Source organism: Manihot esculenta, chromosome 14, assembly GCF_001659605.2.
Source record: "Manihot esculenta cultivar AM560-2 chromosome 14, M.esculenta_v8, whole genome shotgun sequence".
In the NCBI taxonomy this organism is placed as follows: Eukaryota; Viridiplantae; Streptophyta; class Magnoliopsida; order Malpighiales; family Euphorbiaceae; genus Manihot; species Manihot esculenta.
In genome coordinates, this window is record NC_035174.2 from 16,120,887 (window position 1) to 16,141,633 (window position 20,747).

Consider the following 20,747-nt stretch of genomic DNA (forward strand, 5'->3'; position numbering starts at 1 on the left):
GTCAAATTTTGAAAAGTGATTGAAAAGGAGTGGGTCTATGATTTTCTTGCAAGGTTCAATAATGAATATGATCCAATTCGGGTTCAAGTGTTGAGGAAAAACCATTTTTCCTTCACTAGAAGAGGCCCATGCCCATGTTCAATATGCTATGCTTTATACTGCACCAGTTGAAAAGGCTAAGTTGGCTACTAGTTTGAGCATACCGCAGCCTCCTAATTCTGAGAAAGATCACCTGCATTATGACTATTGTGGGAAACCAAGGCACACTAAGGAGACTTGTTGAAAGTTATATAGTCCTCCCATTAGAGGCTATGAGGGGAAACGAGGTACTACTAGAGCTCAAGCGAATTTATCAGAAATTATGGAGGAGCCCTTTAAGGAGACAATAGCTGCTGAGTTCTTTTCCTCTAATAAAATTTAAAGTCTCAAGTGCCTCCTGTCTCATATTGATACCTCTCTCTCATCTGGTACCACATCTAACTTTGTGAAGTCAGGTAATGCTTCCTCTCTTGATATTGTTCCCTAGATTATTTATTCTAGCGTAAATAGACACATGACAAACTCTTCTAAAGGCTTTCTCAATTATTTTCCTTCTCTAACCAAAGACAGTGTCAAAATTGTTGATAGCTCTTTTACTCTCATATTCGAAACAGGTTTTGTTATTTATTCACCCAATATTAAATTATCATCTTTCCTTCTTGTTCTCCGTTTTTCTATCAACCTTTTATCTGTCACTGCTATCACCAATGCTCTTAACTGTAAAATTGAATTCTTTCCTGATCATTGTGTTATTCAGTATCTTCTCACAGGGAAGAGGATTAGTAATGGTATATTGCACGATGGCTTATATGTTGGAACATGATCCAGGTTCTCCAATATCTCAAGTCTATTTTAGAGAAAATAAAGATCTCAATCATGAAATAATATAGTGATTATTGATTCTGCTGCAAATAAACACATGATAGGCTCTTCTAAAGGCTTTCTCAATTATTTCCTTCTCTAACCAAAGACTGTCAGAATTGCTAATAGCTCTTTTACTCCCATATCCATAACATGTTCTGTTATTTGTTCACCCAATATTAAATTATTATTTTTTCTTCTTGTTCTCCATTTTCATGTCAATCTTTTATTTGTCAATGCTATCACCAATGCTCTTAACTGTAAAATTGAATTCTTTCCTAATCATTGTGTTATTCAGGATCTTCTCACAGGGAAGAGGATTAGTAATGGTAGATTGCATAATGGCTTATACATGTTGGAAGGTGATCCAGGTTCTCCGATATCTCAAGCCTGTTTTGGAGAAAATAAAGATGTCAATCATGAAATAATACAATAGCACAGACAATTAGGAAATCCATCATTTTTTATTTTAGAAAAACTTTGTCCTAGTTTGTTTGCTAGAACTCAATTTGGTTTTTTATTTTGTGCTGCTTATGAGTATGCTAAACACACTAGAACCTCCTATCCTTTGAGCCATAATAGAAGTCAAATGCCTTTTGTGACTATTCATTCTGATGTTTTGATGCCTACTCAAATTATCTCCTTATCTGGTAATCGATGGTTTGTCACTTTTATTGATTGTGGCACTTCAATGGCTTGGGTATATTTGATTAACGCTAAGAGTGATGTCTTTTTTTATTTTCAATCCTTTCACAAGATGATTTGTACTCAATTTGATATTAAGGTGAAAATTTTGAGAATTGACAATGGAAGAGAATATATGGATAATAGGATTTATGTTTATTTAGAATCCAATGGGAGAGTATACCAGACAAGTTGTCCTTATACTAGTGCACAAAATGGCATTGCTGAAAGGAAAGAGGCAGCTCGATTTCTTATGTTCACCATGAAGCTACCCAAAGTATATTGGGGAGATACAGTCCTTGTGTTTGTTTATCTTATCAATCGAATACCCCTCAAGACCCTTGACTTTATGAGTCCTTTGAAGGTTCTATAAGGAAAGAATCCATACATTGCTCCATTAAAAATATTTGGATATTTTTACTTTGTCCATACTATGACGGTGGGAAAGTTAGACTCCAAGGCCCTTAAATCTGTATTTGTTGGGTATTCTCCGACATAGAAGGGATATAGATGTTATCACCCTACATCTAGAAAATAATTTATCAGTATGGATGTTAACTTCAAAGAAACTGAATCCTACTTTAGTACCACCCACTCACCTCTTTAGGGGGAGAATAATGAGCAAGAATCGGTGATCTCGAATTCTGTGATTCTGAATGATATAGTTCAGAGGGAGAGTTTTAGTAGACAAGAGGAGACGTCTAATCAGGGGGAGATAATTGGACGTTTGGACAAGCCAGATTTGAGGAGGTATTCGAGGAGAGACAAGGCAAAAGAAGTCATTATACAGTCTACTCAGAGTCAAGAATCTTCTTCTACTGAGTTACCCTCGACTCTTGAATGCTCCAATGATTTAGATAAACCTATTATACAAAGAAAAGGTATCAGATCTTGTACCAAACACCCTATTTCTAATTTTATTTCTTATGAATCCTTATCTCCCTCCTATAGAGCCTTTGCCTTGTCTATTATCTCTGTGTCTATTCTACAGGATTAGAAGGAAGCTCTCGTGGATCTTAAATGGAAGGGAGCAATGATTGAAAAGATGAAAGCACTGGCAAAAAATGAGACATGGGAGCTTGTCTCTCTCTTACTTAGGAAGAAACTTGTTGGCTGTAAGTGGGTATTCACAATGAAACACAAAGCTGATAGCACAATTGGATGGTTTAAGGCCATATTGGTTGCTAAAGGTTTCACCCAAACCTATGGAGTGGATTATCAAGAGACATTTGCTCTAATTACAAAAATGAACTCAATCAGAGTCCTGCTATCTTGTGCAGCTAACTTGAATTGGGACTTACAACAGTTTGATATGAAGAATACATTCCTCTATGGAGATTTAGAGGAAGAGGTGTTCATGGAGATCTCTCCTAGGTTTGCTGATGAGAAGATACAAGTAAAGGTATACAAATTAAAAAAGGCTTTGTATGGGCTAAAATAATCTCCCATAGCTTGGTTTGACAGTTTAGCAGAGTCATAATGTCCTTTGATTACCAACAGAGCAATGTTGATCACACTTTGTTTATTATTCCATAGGATTAGAAGGAAGCTCTCGTAGATCTTAAATAGAAGGGAGCAATGATTGAAAAGATGAAAGCACTGGCAAAAAATGAGACATGGGAGCTTGTCACTCTCCTACTTAGGAAGAAACTTGTTGGTTGTAAGTGGGTATTCACAATGAAACACAAAGCTGATAGCACAATTGGATGATTTAAGGCCAGATTGATTGCTAAAGGTTTCACCCAAACCTATAGAGTGGATTATCAAGAGAAATTTGTCCCAATTGCAAAAAAAAAACTCAATCAGAGTCCTGTTATCTTTTGCAGCCAACTTAGACTGGGACTTACAATAGTTTGATATGAAGAATACATTCCACTATGGAGATTTAGAGGAAGAGGTATTCATGGAGATTTCTCCTGGATTTGCTGATGAGAAGATACAAGTAAAAGTATACAAATTAAAAAAGGCTTTGTATGGGATAAAACAATCTCCCATAGCTTGGTTTGACAGGTTTAGCAAAGCCACAATGTCCTTTATTTATCAACAGAGCAATGTTGATCACACTTTGTTTATTAAACATTACAAGGATGAGATCACCCTTCTTATTGTGTATGTTGATGATATAGTGGTGACAGGTGATGATAAAGAGGAAATAGCTCAACTAAAAAGATTGTTGGCTTAAGAATTTGAAATCAAAGATAGGAAAGCTTTAATATTTTGTATTGAGCTGGCCAGATCAAAAAAAGGATCTTTATCTCCCAAACAAATTACATTCTGGATCTTTTGAAAGAAATCGATATGTTGGGGTGTAAACTAGTAGAATCTTCTATTGAAAGTAATCACAAGATGCAAGCAGAAACTGGTGAGTCCGTGGATATTGGAAGATACCTGAGATTGGTATGGAGGTTTATTTATCTCTCACACACTCGACCGGATATAGTCTAAGCTGTTAACTTAGTCAATCAATTCATGCATGACTTTCGCGAAACTCATATGCAGGTTGTCCTTCGCATCTTGAGATATCTAAAGTCTGCGCTAGGGAAAGGGCTTTTTTACTCCAAAAATGGTCACCTTCGAGTTGAAGCTTTTACAGATGTAAACTAGGCAGGATCTCTCGGTGACAAGAGGTCCTCCTCTAGCTACTCAATTGTGGGAGGGAACCTTGTCACCTGGAGGAGCAAAAAATAAAATGTTATTGTTCAGTCAGGTGCTGAAGCAGAATACAAAGCAATGGCCCAAGGCGTGTGTGAAATTTTATGGTTGCAGAAGTTATTGGAAGAGCTAAGGTTTGCCCAAGAAAGACAAGATAACTTTGTATTATGACAACAAAGTTGCTGACGCGGAACCCTATGGCACAAGCCTCAAACCCACATGCACAAGTAGATATGGAGTCCAAAGATTTGATAAACCCACCTCCTATGGCACCCCAAACTTAGAGAAGCTAAAACACCAATGATCGAAGGATTTAGATGAGAATCTGACAAATGCCACAACGAATAGTTGATAAGTTAGCCAAGATTCCTGGTGCAATTGATGAAAGCAAATCCCCACTCTCACTCAAAGCAATACACGCCAAAGGCATGAAAATAATTCTGAAATTTTGATTAAAAGCTGCCTCTTACAATTGTTTCTTATCCTTATATAGTAAGGAGAAAAACAAATAAAACCCTAAGACACTCTTCTTGGACCTGACTTAAACACATAAGGCCCAAGCCCAATCACACACTAAAATAACACATAAGTATTAAAATATAAGCCCAAAACATGGCCCAACACTCTAAAACTTAAAAGATAAAGTATGGCCAGAATAAAAGGCCAAACAAAGCTAAAATAAAACAAGTGTTAAATAATAAAAATATAGCAAGCCCATCATAACAAAGTTGAATCTTCACAAAAGCCTTACTTGATCTTCACTTTAGGCTTCCCTTTGTGTAGTTTTAGCCCATAGGTTTGATTAGGCTCCCTAACAAGTGTTAAATAATAAAAATATAGCAAGCCCATCATAACAAAGCTGAATCTTCACAAAGGCCTTACTTGATCTTCACTTTAGGCTTCCTTTTGTGTAGTTTTAGCCCATAGGTTTGATTAGGCTCCCTAAGCCTATGATTGCAAGTGTTGCACCAAATATGTCCCATATGAGTTGAAGCACGCCCCAAATATATATGGATCATATGAATATGATTTTGAACTCCTTTTAGATCCATTTGAATGATATAAGTTTGCTCCACACCATTGTTAGAAATTTGCCCTATTGAATCCGTATCATTCTCTCCTTCTTTAGAAAAGATTCGTCCTCGAATCTTGCTGATATTTATGTCAAAAAGGGAAGCTTTAGGAACCCATGTATCTTTAAAGACCTCCTTTTGAATAGGTGGAAATAGGATAAAACTTTCTTCATGAATGTTTTCATCAACAACCTGCACATCAAGAACAAATGAACTAGGCATAAAAATATTAGTCATAGAAAGATCCTGTGGATGTGATCCATTCTCCTCTACAACTTCCAAAACAGTCTCATTCGCCTCCTCCACCTCATCAATCACGTGCTCCCCATGTCCCTCATCATTCACAACCTCTTCTATAAGTTCATTAATGGAATTCTCAACAACAACTACATTATATTCATGCATTACAACTTCCTCTTCAATTTCTGTAATACCCGGCTAGAGTCCGACATCGGAATTCTACTTTTCGGTGGAATCCAGGATGTCGGAACCCTCTAGAAGGGTAATAATTATGTTTTCTAAAGAGTTTTAGTATGTTTTAATGTTTTAAGTGTAAAAGGAAATGCGTGTTTGAAAGAAAAGCACCAAGGGAGAAAAGCCAGGTTCGGCCGCCGAAGGTGATTTTCGGCCGCCGAACATGCATGGCATTCAGGATCACGTTTGGCCGCCGAAGGTGGTCTGGCCAGCCACCTATAAAAGGCCATAGGTCGGTGAATGGATAAGATTTTCTTCCATTTCCACAGACAGAGGTGAGACCATGATCTTCCTTGGGTGATCTTCATGTTTCCTTCAAATCTTTCGAAGTTTTGAGAAGTTTTTATGTTGTTTTGAAGCTTGTGAGCTAAAAACCAAAGTTTTGAAGTTTGGAGACTTTGAGAGCTTGTTTCTCCATATCTCCACGTTAGGATCACCTATCCTCTCGATCTTTAAGAGGTAAGTGTAGATCCTTAGCTTCTTTGATGTTTTATGAAGGTTTTATGGGTAGAGATGCATGAGTAGGGTTATGTACATTTTTGGTGTATAATATGTTTATGTGATGTGTTGTGATGTTTGTTGGGGTTTTAAGTTAGTTTTGGACCCCTTTGTGCATGTATTTGGGTATATGCTTGTTGGTGAGTTGTTGGTTGCATGTGTGAGTGCAGTTGGGAGAGTTTTGCATGAAGCAGAGCAAGGTTCTGCCTTACTAGAGAACCCAGTTTCGGCCGCCGAACATGCTAAGGAGGTGGTTTCGGCTGCCTAAGCTTGCCCCTGAAAGTTTAGACTTTCGGCTCTGGAGGGAGGTTCGGTTGCCGAAAGTGCCGCCGAACATGCATGAGTTTCGTCTCTGGAAGGACTTTCGGCTCTGGAGAGAACTTTCGGCCACCGAACCTGCTGCCAAAAGTGTCCTATCCAGCCTTCTTTTGCATGTTTTATGTGATTGTTTTAGGATGTTTTAGGGGGATTTTGGGGAGTTTTATAGGGATGTTCTTGAGCTAGTTTGGTCCCTCATTTGAGTCCAACTGTGTAGGAACGGACCAGAGGAACCGAAGAGATCAGCAGTGAGCACTGCTTCAGAGTCAGTCAAAGGTGAGTGGAACTAAACTTAATCTGTTAATATGAGAAACTAAATGCTTTTAGCATGTTTCATGCACCATGATTATGCAATAGGTTGATTGCATTAGAATTCACGAATATGTTGCATTGCATTCTATGTTGTTGTTGTGGATGATAGTGGATGATCCATTAGTCCCTGAGAAAGACCAGGTGCCCAGTCTATGCCCTGGCACGGTATATGAGAAAGACCAGGTGCCCATTCTACGCCCTGGCACGGTATATGAGAAAGACCAGGTGCCCATTCTATGCTCTGGCACGAGTTATGAGGTAAGACAGGAAGACCAGGTGCCCATTCTACGCCCTGGCACGAGTATAGGATGTCGGGACTATTAGTGACATGTTCATCCTTGATGTGAATTGTCTGTGATATGATGCATTCCATGTGAGCATGTTTAATAGCATGTTTTTACTGTTCTACTCACTAGGCTATAGTAGCTCACCCCACTCTCTTAACCCCAGTCTTGCAGGTTCAGAGGTCAGGAGGAGTTCAGCAGAGTACAGAAAGAGTAAAGAGTTGTGTAAGCGCCTAGTGTGGCCTAGTGTGGACATGTAATATTGTAAAAGAGATGTGTTAGTAATGTATAGAGTATTGTATAGTATTGTGCTAGACCCTTATGTTTGTAAATCCCTTTTTGTATACATGGTCTGTTTATGTAAATGTTTTATTGAATGAGAATGGAAAAACCAGGCTAACTTATATAGTGTGGACCCAGCTAGAGCATTTGATGAGGGCTCTAGTAAGGGGTCTGTGCACAGAGATAGTGCATGCACAGGTTGAGCCTTGGTACAGAGCAAAGTTTTAAATTTTACAGAAAATGTATGATCATGTATGGGATTTTACAGGTACACAGAGAGTTTAGCAGGCTTGCTACGGGTCCCGACGACCTTAAGTCGACCTGGATCCTAGCGCCGGTAGCAGTCCGGTTTTCGGGTCGTTACAATTTCAATCTCTATGGAAGTTGAGATTGGAATTTTAGCCTCTTCTTTCTCCTTTCCTTTCTCCATCTTTCCTCCTTGAACTAGTCTTGATTCTTTCCCAGCCTCTTTACCCTCAAACTCACTCTTTTCTCTCATCTTTTCCGCAGAATTCAAGCTCTCATTCCCCTTTGTGGCTAAGGCCGAAGCCTCCCTCTCCCTCTCCAGCATCTTTATTTGATCAACATATACCTCTTGAGGTGATAAAGGAGCGAGTATAACCTTCTGTCCTTTATGAGTGAAGGAGTACTTGTTATTGAACCCATCATGTTGCACCTTTCTATCATGTTGCCATGGTCTACCCAACAACATATGGCTTGCCTGCATAGGTACCACATCACATAAGATCTCATCCTTATACCTACCAATAGAAAATGGTATAACCACCTAGCGTGTAACCCTAACCTCTCCACAATCATTCAACCATTGCAATCTATATGGCTTAGGGTGTTTAATAGAAGCCAAGCCCAATTTTTCCACCATATACACACTAGCCACATTTGTGCAACTACCTCCATCAATAATGAGAGTACACACTTTTCCATTAACCAAACACCTAGTGTGAAATATGTTTTCCCGTTGTTCTAGGCTTTCTTCCTTAACCTGCATATTCAGAGCACGCCTAGCAACAAGCATCTCACAATGTGCAGCAAGCAACACATTATTAACCAACATATCCAAATCATCACAGTCATTATTGCAATTAAGAGTTCTTTGAGGTATTCTTGTAGAAGTGGAAGCTTGTGAGACATTCAAACTCTCCATAGTTTCAGTTAACCTCTCAAGAGTCTTATTGAGCATTTGTAACTCACCACTAACTGACTTCTTAAAGAGCTTATAATCGTTACCCATATTCGATTCACTTCCATCAGTACGATCCACCACATTCTTGTCTTTACTCATCCTACCATTCTTTTGCTGATTCTTCAATTGCACTTCAGAAACTAAGGTCAACTAACTAACCACAAGGTACGTTTAATGAAACAAAGAAGAAAACCTAAAGAAAGAAGGAAGCGCACAAAAAACTAGAAAGAAGACACTGACAATTTGGAAAGTAAAACACGAACTAGGCTTTGTGCTACTTGAAAAATATCACCTAGAGTATAGACCCAAGCAAACAATACTCCAGCAATGTCAAGGAAGCAAAAGCAACCTTAAACCAAAAAAGGAAACTTAGAATTCAAATAAAAAAAATGAACCTGAATAAAAGTTTGAATTTAATTCACTTCAAAGCGAATTAAATATGGATCTATATAAATCTACCCAAAAAGGAAAGTATCAAAACCTCACAAATAGAATCAGAAAGAAAAATGTAAATTTCACTCAGATCAGAAATATGGACGAAAATTCTGGTTTTAAAAGAAGGATTTGACATCAAATCGATTTAGATGCAGTTGCCTTAAATGTGCACCTTAAGGAATAGGCAGATTTCTTTTGTCTCCTAATCTGGATTCAACCCAATTAAAAATTCAAACTTGATTCCCATAAACTACAGCAATCAATTGAGATAGGTAAGGAAATATAGATGAAAAAGGAAGCATATCACAATTTCGGCCAGATCAAGATAAATATGGCAAAGGCGATTTTTTTTTTTTGGATTTCAAATTTTTCTTCCAAAAGAGATTATATGATAATTTATCAAGAAGGTGCAGCCATGAATACGCAAGCTTTCACTGAAATCAACAAGGAAGAAAAGGAAAAACTCAAAAAAAAAAAAAACTCTAGATCCTGAGATAAATAAGAATTTACCTCACTTTGGCTCTGATACCAACTGAAGCGGAACCCTATGGCACAAGCCTCAAACCCACACGCACAAGTAGATATGGAGTCCAAAGATTTGATAAACTCACCTCCTATGGCACCCCAAACTTAGAGAAGCTGAAACACCAATGATCGAAGGATTTAGATGAGAATCTGACAAACGCCACAACGAATAGTTGATAAGTTAGCCAATATTCCTGGTGCAATTGATGAAAACAAATCCCCACTCTCACTCAAAGCAATACACGCCAAAAGCATGAAAATAATTCTGAAATTTTGATTAAAAGCTGCCTCTTACAATTGTTTCTTATTCTTATATAGTAAGGAGAAAAACAAATAAAATCCTAAGACACTCTTCTTGGACCTGACTTAAACACATAAGGCCCAAGCCCAATCACACACTAAAATAACACATAAGTATTAAAATATAAGCCCAAAACATGGCCCAACACTCTAAAACTTAAAAGATAAAGTATGGCCAGAATACAAGGCCAAACAAAGCTAAAATAAAACAAGTGTTAAATAATAAAAATATAGCAAGCCTATCATAACAAAGCTGAATCTTCACAAAAGCCTTACTTGATCTTCACTTTAGGCTTCTCTTTGTGTAGTTTTAGCCCATAGGTTTGATTAGACTCCCTAACAAGTGTTAAATAATAAAAATATAGCAAGCCCATCATAACAAAGTTGAATCTTCACAAAGGCCTTACTTGATCTTCACTTTAGGCTTCCCTTTGTGTAGTTTTAGCCCATAGGTTTGATTAGGCTCCCTAAGCCTATGATTGCAAGTGTTGCACCAAATCTGTCCCATATGAGTTGAAGCACGCCCCAAATATATATGGATCATATGAATATGATTTTGAACTCTTTTTAGATCCATTTGAATGATATAAGTTTGCTCCACACCATTGTTAGAAATTTATCCTATTGAATCCGTATCAGCTGCCATCAGTATAGTACAAAATCCAATTCAACATCACTTGGAGGAATTTGATAGAATGTTAATTCTGTCTATTTAGCATATATTTTAACATATTTAATTTGATTTGATTCTGCTAAATTATAGATATTTCTTTTCTTTTTGCAATATTGATAGATTCTACACTCTTTGAGAAGAAGAGCACTAAATTAAAAGTTTTAAAAAAGAATCAGAGAAAGAGGCATTAAGCAAACCTTGGACACGTTTCATGTTTGTGGTCACAGTTAGAATACACTGAGAAGCAAGTGAAGCTGTAAAGTATATATTGGACAAGGCGTAGACAGACTTTGGGCAAGACTTATGCAATATCACGAGATTTTCATATTTGATTCTCAATTAATTGCAGAAACCAGTTTAGGAAGAAACGATTTTAAAAATAAAAGGAAATTTTGGATTGATACTTTCCCTTTTAAAGGGATTTTTGTTTATTCCTCTTTAGTCTAGGATTTCTCTTTTAAAAAGGAAAAGGCTCTTTGAATTGGATACAACCTTTTGATACTTTTGGTCTGTTTTTATGTTAGTTGCATTCTATGAGTTTCAACAACTAACTCCTTTTATCTAGCTAAATAATTTTTGAGATATTGTTCACAAGGATCGTGAGATCGAATCAATCTTAATTCTCCATCTTTATTTTTTATTTTTATATTATTTTTATTTTTCTTGAGATTATTATTTGTTTAGTTAATGCAATTTAGTCAATTGCTCAATTCGGTAAATAATGTATAGTCATTTAAATTTATTAAGTCTGTAATCACTTGTGAGTTTAATACTTATGACAAATAATATTTTATTGTGAAATAACATATTCTAATTTTATTAGCTGCACTGGTGTTACCTTCTTGGTTAGAGTCGGGTCTTACTCATAGAGCTTATCATGTAGTTTAATTAACATTAGGTGCTAGTTAGTGAGCTAATCCTTTCTAATCTAATATCTAAGGAAATATTAGATTGTTAGACCATGTCAACAACTATAACTGGCTGATAGAAATTAATTTGAAAACTTTTGCATCTATGATCAATCCAGACAATTAACACCAAAATATTCCTGAAACTAGATGTTTTCTCAATTTGATAGTCATTTTAATTGTTTGTCATTCAATTAGTTTACTCTTTTATTTAGTTAAATCTCTTCAATCCAAAATCTCCCTTTTTTATATTTTTATCTTATTTTATTTTATTTTGCTATGTTTTTATCAAGCAATAAGATTAAATGATTCTCTGCGGATTCGATCCTACTCACCATATCTACAATTATTTGTGATAAGATTATGATTTATTTTTTTTTGAAATTCGACACCCATCAACCCTAGTAATGTTTTACTTATTCCTTTTATCTACTTAAAGCGTGTGTTAAATATTTTAAATAATGATCTTTAAGCATAAGGATGTGATGTATATTTAAGGCAAGAGGTTGCAATTGTAAAGGGTTTAGGATCCCTCTTGCAATTGGTCAATTAAGACATCTTTGTGTGTCAAAAGCTCTTAAAATCTTGTTTCTCATGGAAACTATAAGTTGTTCAATTTGAATCCATATGGACTAGGGATGCAAGTTGTTTGCAGATTATAAAGGACTCTTAGAATGGTTGTGTTAGAGGAAATATAGCAGAGATATGGATGGTTTAGGTGGCGAATTATGCATTGGGGTTAGAATGACGGAGCAAGCAATCTTTTGGTAATCTCCGCTACCAAAAACAAGGGTACAACTTACTCTAGATCATTTAGGCTACTCTTCTACTCACTATGCATTGAGATTAAGGGTGAGCATTCGGTCGAATTGAATAAATCAAAAATAAAAAATTAAAATTTTGGTATTTATAAAAATCAAATTAAATCGATTTTAATTAGAAATTAAATTGAATTGGTCTGATTCAATTTGGTTTAAATTTTTAATAAATTTTTTATTTTTTATACTTTATTTTTAGTAATTTAAAATTTAATTGGAATATTTTAATATCTCTATATTATTAAAAATAATATATTATTATCACTAATTGGTTCAGTTCGATTTTTTTAATTTCTTTTTCTGATCAAAATTGAATCAAACTAAAATAACTGAATTTTTTAAAATTAAAAATAAAATCGAATCAAACCAAACTGAATTTTTAAATTAATTTGATTCGGTTAATTTTTTCGATTTGAACTGAATACTGCTCACCTTAACTGAGATAAAAAAATATTTTATGATTCAGTAGCAATCCTAGAAGAATTTGTTAAGAATTTGGGAATAAAAATACCCGTTATTTCCATTCCATAGCCTCTGCTCCTAAGAATAATAACACTATTGTCTATTCCAATAAAGCTTAGTGATTTAGCTGTTGAGAAGCATGTTCTTCAGTTCTACATGAGTCTTTTTGCTTTGGAAGGTATGTTAAGGATGAGAAAGATATTGATTTTATTCTAAAAAAACCTCTAGGAATGAATGAAATGTTATTAAGAATGTATGACAGAGGAGAGATTTATTAAGCAATTAAATAGATATACCCTATGAAGGCCCATGGTCCAAAAAGTCCCTTTCACTTTTTCTGATTTAGTTTGGTTTGCGTGAGGATATGGTTTAGCTTTAAGGGACCATTTTGTAAGTTTCCAAAGTTGTGGCAAATTACAACTTGGTCCCTCGGCCTTTAAATTTTGTTAAAGAGGCCTAGAATTTTGCATATTTATATTTCTCTCATGTTTAGAGAAAATTTTTATAACTTTCGAAAAGAAAGTTTTATATGTTTAAATCGTGCACAAATAAATATTAGAGTAGTTATTTAAATACCGAAAAACTTTGTTTCTTACAAAAATTTTTAAAAAATAATTAAATTTTTTATACAATTATATATTTTTTATTTTTTTTAAAATAAAAATGTTAAATATGAGAATTATTAAAATAAATAAATAAATTAAATTCTTATAAATTTCTTAGTTCTTATACCGCCACGCTGTCAATTGGAACATCTGCAATGAGGGTTATTTGTAATGCTCACGTCAGCAGTGCGAATACTTGTTCAGCACCGATGTCTTGTTCACTGCCGAGCCAGGCACTTCAAATATTTTTGATATTCAATTCGACTTAATTTTATTAGAATAGGCTAGTAATATAATTAAGTTTAAAATGAATTTAAATTTAAAATTTAATGTGCATGATCGATTTAGAATCAATTTAAATTATATTTTATATTAATATTAATTTTATATATTTTTTATTTAAAATTTAAATTTAAATATATTTTAACAAATATTAATTTTAAAATAAAAACTATTAATAAAAATATCTTTTTATATAAATCATTAATTAAAATATATAAAATAAACGGGTTTGATATTATTGAATGATAATAATCGAGTTTTTATGCACTCCGAGACTTAGCCTGATAGAAAGTGTATCCTGATAGATTTGAGAAATCTAAGATTCTACTTCCCCAACCCCTATTTTTAAAAAAAAAAATAATCGAGTTTTTATGGGTGTATATAGTTAAAGAATAAATTTTAATTGAAACGGATTTGGATTTGACAATATTAATTAGGATTGAATAAATTTTTAGAGTTTCAAATTGAATTGAAAAATTGATTAAAAAAAATTGAATTGAAAAATTATAATAAAATTGAAAAATAATTATGTTTTAGGAATTGTATCATATTAAATGTATTTATTTATTTAATTTTATTTTTTTATAGAAACAGTAGCGAAATCGAATTTGATATTAAAAAACTAATATATATATATATATATATATATATATATATATATATATATATATATATATATATTAATAATTTAAGCGGTATTATAATTCTATTAATATAATTTTATAAATTATATTGTCAAAATTATATAATTCTATTTAAAAAATTAAATTTTAATTTTGTAAATTATTAAATAATATATAATAAAAAATTATAATATAAAAATACAAATAAAATAATTATTTATGAGTTATTCAATACTTAATAAAAGTTTAATCAATTGTGTATGTATACTTTTTCTTAATTTTTTTATGTTTTATATTATTTATTTATTTTTATAAATTAAATTATTCATATCATTTAAATATATTTTTTTTTAACTATTTTTTTTAAATAAAAATTGAAAATCGAAGACTGGGGATTGGAGAGTAGAACTTGAGACCTGTCAGATTTACTCAGATATATTTATCAGACTAAATTTGTGAGTGTTTCATTTTAACTATTAAATAGATAGTAACGGTATTATAAAATAATTATATATTCTAATTAGTTATTAAAAATTTATAACAATATAATTTAAATAATTTAATTAATTAATTATAAAATATTTTACTTAAATAAGTTATGTATATATGTATTTATTATTTTAAATATAAATATATTAATTATTTTATAATTTTAATTATATGAGCAAATCAATATTAGTAATATAATATATTTTTACATGTTAATTATTATGAATTTTTTAGTAAAATTATATAATTAATAATTATATATAAAATATTAAAAATTATATAATATATATTAATATTAATATTATTGTTATTTAAATATTAGCATTGTTATTTCGAGTGTTAATTATTTACTATTTAAAAATAAATGTAAAATCATTGTAAAAATCAACAACTATAATTTAAATTAAAAAGAATTACAACTGTACTAAAATCATTTAGAATGGTATTGGAGTAATATTGAAAAATTAAAAAATTGAAAGTTTAATTCAAGTTATAATTTTTAGCAAAAATTATATTAGAATCGAAATCAAACAATCCTAACATTAATCAAATTAATATTTAATTTGAGAAAGTTATTAAGAAAATTATAAATTTAATGTTATATTTTATTGAATCAATTACAAAGGAACAAAACTCCTATGAAGACTAATAATATTGGACTAAATTGATTTTTTAAAATATATTTTTATCTAAAATCATTCCAACTCATTATTAAAAGTTGGGTTGATTATTGTCTCTCCTAACTTCTTCTAACACTAACAGTAAAGACATTTAACTCGCCTAGTAGAGTTTAGTTTGAGTCTCCACTCATTCGTTTGGATTGATTACCTTTATTTTTTTAGTATCATCATGTTTTCTTTTTTGGTTGAATGGTGGATATATTGTTCAGAAGGTTCTAAGGTCCAAAAACAACCCAAGCACAAAATTAGTGTCAAAGCCCAAAAATATAACTACGTAACATAAAAATAAAAACCCAAATTTCACTCTAAAGTCTACAAATAACGATCTTAAAACTGTTAAATTATACTTTATTCTATAACTTTTTTATATCTTTCTTTCTTTTTTTTTAATTAATATTTATTTTTTTTAAACTATAATAATATATAAATTGATTATTATAATTTTAGAAAAAATTATTTTTTAATTTCTTAAATATAGTATAGTTAACAAATTTATTCTTTTACTAACATTTTTATTCTTAGATTTAATTCTGTCAAAATCTAAAATATTTCCATCAAAAATTTATGTGAATTCAATAATTTTTATTTAATAAAAAAAATAAATATAATTCAAAAAATACTCTTATCAATAATAAAATAAAAGAAAATTACTATTTAATCCATATAATATGAAAAAATTCGCTATTTAATTCCTTAATTTTAAAAAAAATATTTCTAAAATTTTAAAAAGTCTACTTATTAATTTTTTTTATTAATTTTATCACTAAAAATTTTACTATTTAGTTTCTATAGTTTAAAAAAAATTATTAGTTGATCCCTCAAATTATTAAAAAATTTACTAATTAGTCCCTCCATATCAAGGGTATTTTAGATTTTTTTTATAATATTTAACGACTAAAATTAACGAAAAGAACAACTAGTAGATTTTTTAGAATGTCAAAGACGTTTTAATAAATTTTTTAAATGGCAAGCAGTCATCGATAGCGAGTGACGTCACAAAAGTAATTTCTATTAAATTTTAATTTTTTATTTTTAATAATTTAAATTTTATATATTTTGATTTTTATTATCTTTGCGGAATTTGAATCTTAAATTTATTCAAATTTTTATTTATTTATAGTGATTGAATTTGAAATTTTCTTCCTTAAATTTTGACGAAATTAAACTTTAGGGATTAAAGTGTTGAATTTGAAAAATAGAGGGACAAATCTATTAATTATATAATATTTTATGGATGAAACGTATTTTTTTTAATTTTTTGAGAGAAAAACTTATAAATTTATAGGAATTAAATTTCAGAACTAAAATTTTGGGTTTTAGAAAGAGTTATTTGGCCATTTTTCGATCACTAACACCATTTATTTATAGAAAATATTTAATTTTGACGAAATTAAAATTTAGAAATAAAAGTATTGAATTTTAAAAATAGAAAGATAAATATGTTAATTATGTTATATTTTAAGAATTAAAAAATAATTTTTTCATATTTAAAAACTTTTTAAAATATTTTTTAATATTTGATAAAATTTAATATATTTAAAATAAATATAATATAAAAGTTAATAAAAAATTATATTTTTTAATATAAATAAAAAATAAAATAAATAAAAATTATGAAACGAAACAAATATAAAACTTTCGAGAATCACCACTGTTGGGACAGAATAATCAGAAAGATGCTAAGAGTTTAGAGAAATCACTATCGAAGCAAAAATAACCATCCGAAGTGACAGGAGATAAAAAAAACACATAAGGGCTATTGAAGTCAAAATAAACAAGTACAGCCACTCTTCGTCAAGCCAAGAAAAAGGGCATAGAGAAAAATTCGTCGGCTATAAAAAAAAGCATAAATAAATAATACTTGATAAAAAATTTATTTATTTTATAATGTAAAACTATCAAAATTTAAATAGTATTTTTGAAAAAATAATACCATAATTTTACTGAAATAGATCTATTCTGAATCTATCAAAATTAAAGAATTTCAACTTCTTTGCTTGCCCAATGCAAAAGAAAGAGAGAGGGAGAGAGAGAGTATGATCTGTTTTACTGAATCTGAGATTAGATGTAGAATAGAACATCTTAGAAGAATGTGATCAGAAAGGTAGCATAAAATTAAGGACAAGAAACAGAAGACCCATTTGGGTTCACATTTCCAAATCAACTTAACAAAAAAACATTAATTTTCTCTAAGAGAATTAAATGAGCATTGGAGTTGATGCATAGTTTCATTACAAGTCAAACTATAACAAGATTCTTGTATTTGTTTAAAACATATAATTAACAAAGTCTCCTCCTAAAACTGTTTTTATCCTTTCTTTTTTAATTATTTTACTCTCTCAATTCAATTTGGCTACCAAGTGAGATCTATTTTCATTTAATTTTTGCACTGTCCTCATTAATTGTCTACTCTTGAAAGTTGAACTTCACCTTCTGGGCACTGGGCTCTCCATTTATCTTCTCTTAATTGTCTCATTGATCTCTCTCTCTCTCTCTCTCTCTCTCTCTCTCTCTCTTCTCATTTGACTTGCAGGTTCCTGTTACAGTAAAAAGGAAATTGACAAGCTCTTTGTGTGTCCCAAACCTCTCATAAGAGGGGCAGTAGGCTTAAAGTAACTTTGTGGGGATTCTTCTTTGGGCCTTGGCTTTGTCTGTTGTAGCAGATGAGGTGTTTGATAAATCACACAGCTCAAGGCTAAAGCTGCAATCTTGGTGAGTTTCTGTTGTTTTCAATCATAACAAATCATGGACTGGGTTTCCCTCCAAAATAAGGTAAGTACCAATTTTTCTCCTTCACAACAACCTTATTTTCTTGCTCAGACACCTCCACAACCAAGTCTTGATTCAGATGGTTTTAGCCTGAACAACAAAATCAGTCCAAGTGTATTTCTTATCATAATAATTCTTGCTATTGTTTTCTTTGTTTCTGGGTTGCTTCATCTTCTTGTTAGACTTCTTTTAAGACCACCCAGTAGAAACCCAGATGATTTGGAGAATGTGACTGCTCTTCAAGGGCAATTGCAGCAACTCTTTCATCTCCATGACTCTGGTGTTGATCAGTCATTTATAGATACTCTCCCTGTGTTCCAATACAAAGCCATTATTGGATTGAAGAACCCTTTTGATTGTGCTGTATGTTTGTGTGAATTTGAGCCTGAGGATGAGCTTAGATTGCTTCCAAAATGTAGCCATGCCTTTCACATGGAGTGTATAGACACTTGGTTATTATCTCACTCCACTTGCCCTCTCTGTAGAGGTTGCTTGCTGCCTGATTTCTCTCCAAACAACACCTGCTCTCCCATTGTTATTGTTCTTGAATCTAGTGAGAGCCCCAGAGAGATTTTAACTGATAGAGAGAATAATATTGGCAGAACCAGTTCAGTTTTAACAACAAATTCCCATCTATGTATTCAAGGAGACAATGATTTGGGATCATCTAGAATAGATTTTTCACAAAAGTCATGTGAAATTGCTAGAAAAGATGACTGTAACCCAAGAATCATGGTGGATTCAGGAGAGAAAGTTGTTCCTGTTAAGCTAGGAAAGTTTAAGAATGTGGATATTGGTGAAGGGAGTAGCAATAATAGTAAGGTTGATGAAAGAAGATGTTTTTCTATGGGATCATTTGAGTATGTAATGGATGAGAACTGTTCATTGCAAGTTGCTTTGAGGACTCCATTGAAGAAGAAACAATCAAACAAGAAACCTTCTTTGCCATTAACTCCTGGCCACAGACCTGCAATGTCTGAATGTGATTTAGAATCAAGAAGAGAACTCCATGGATTTGAAGGCAGCAATAGAAATTCCATTGACAGAAGCAGAAGGGAGAGCTTTTCTATATCTAAGATTTGGCTTAGAGGGGAAAAGGAGAAGCAGAAATCAACTGGGGATTCTTCAAGGAGGGCCTTTTCCTTCCGGTTTCCGGTGAACAAAAATGCTGTCGCCGGCAGTGATTTGAAGGTGAAGAATGGTAATAGCAGGAGAACTAAATCTGAGATTGGAATTGGAAGATGGGAAAATGGAGGAATTGGATTGAGTTTTGATGAAGAAAATCAGAGCTGTAATGCAAAAACTCCTTCATTTGCCAGGAGGACTCTGCTTTGGCTTGTAGGGAGACAAAACAAGGTTATTCACTCAAACTTTTCATCTAATGTCTAGTTTCTTTTTCATTTTCTTGGATTCTTCTTCTTTTTTCTGGGAAAATTTCCGTCTATTCCATCATTATGTACAAGGCAGAATTTGGAATTTTGTAGTTTAAAAGAAAAGTGGAAATTATGAAAAAGCACAGAATCGATGGTTACTATTCATTGTAGTTTCTTTTATTATTGTTGCTTTTCTTTACTTCCTTTTCTAAGGTCAACGATTTTTTTGCCTTGCATGAGTTCATATGATTGAAATTAGAGATCTTAACCTCCAAAGTAATTAATTCTTTTATCAGTTCTAACTTGCAAAGATTCTTCATAATGGATTTTTTAATTGAAAAAAAAAAAGAGATTTTATATTAGAAATGGGTATAATTGAAAAGTTGATAAAAAAATATTAAAAAATATTTTAAAATTTTTTTAAAAAATAAAATAAAATTTAATAAAATTATAATAATTAATTTATATATTATTATAATTTAAAAAACTAAATAATAATTTTGAAATAATTAAAAAAATAGATAAAAAATTATAAAATCAAGAGAACATAAATTTAAATTTCTTGCCTCCTAGTAGTCCAGTAATTAGAGTTTGAATTGCAGCAGAAGAATTAGAGATGGATGGGACATTAAATGGGTGATTCACTATTTACAGTAAATGTTAACGTAATTCAAAATGAAGAATCAAGCTGGTCCATAATGAATTGCATTAATTGCGAAACCAATTTCTCTTTGTTAAATTGTGTGGGACTTCCTATTAATGCCTGAATTGTCTGATGTTAATAATGTCTCAAGAACCGTTGAGAGACTATTTTCTGCTGTTACTTTCTTACAACCTAACCACTTACTGCATTTGCCTTTTCGATTTGTTTTTAGAAGGTAGATATATTAATAAAAGGTACAAATGTCTAAATACAATTCAGACAAAAAAAAAAAAAAAGCTCCATCAGCTTAATTTTCTACGAACGAACACAACACAAAGTCCAAACCGTCGGTCCATAGCCTACAACAAACAAGCCCAAACCCACCAGAAATCCTAACTTGGAAGGAGGATAGAACAATTTGGAACTATCACAGCTGGAAATGTGAGAGTCTGAAAGGACCGATGAAGCCAAAAACAGGGGA

At 32.0% G+C, this 20,747-nt stretch overlaps 1 protein-coding gene across 1 annotated transcript; it reads left to right on the plus strand.

Annotated features, from left to right (window-relative positions):
* Nucleotides 1–17,786: 17,786 nt before the first annotated feature.
* LOC110631256 (RING-H2 finger protein ATL13) lies at nucleotides 17,787–19,793 on the plus strand. Its single transcript, XM_021779021.2, has one exon. The coding sequence runs from the start codon at nucleotides 18,227–18,229 to the stop codon at nucleotides 19,637–19,639; it is 1,413 nt and encodes a 470-aa protein (XP_021634713.1). The 5' UTR covers nucleotides 17,787–18,226; the 3' UTR covers nucleotides 19,640–19,793.
* Nucleotides 19,794–20,747: the final 954 nt, after the last annotated feature.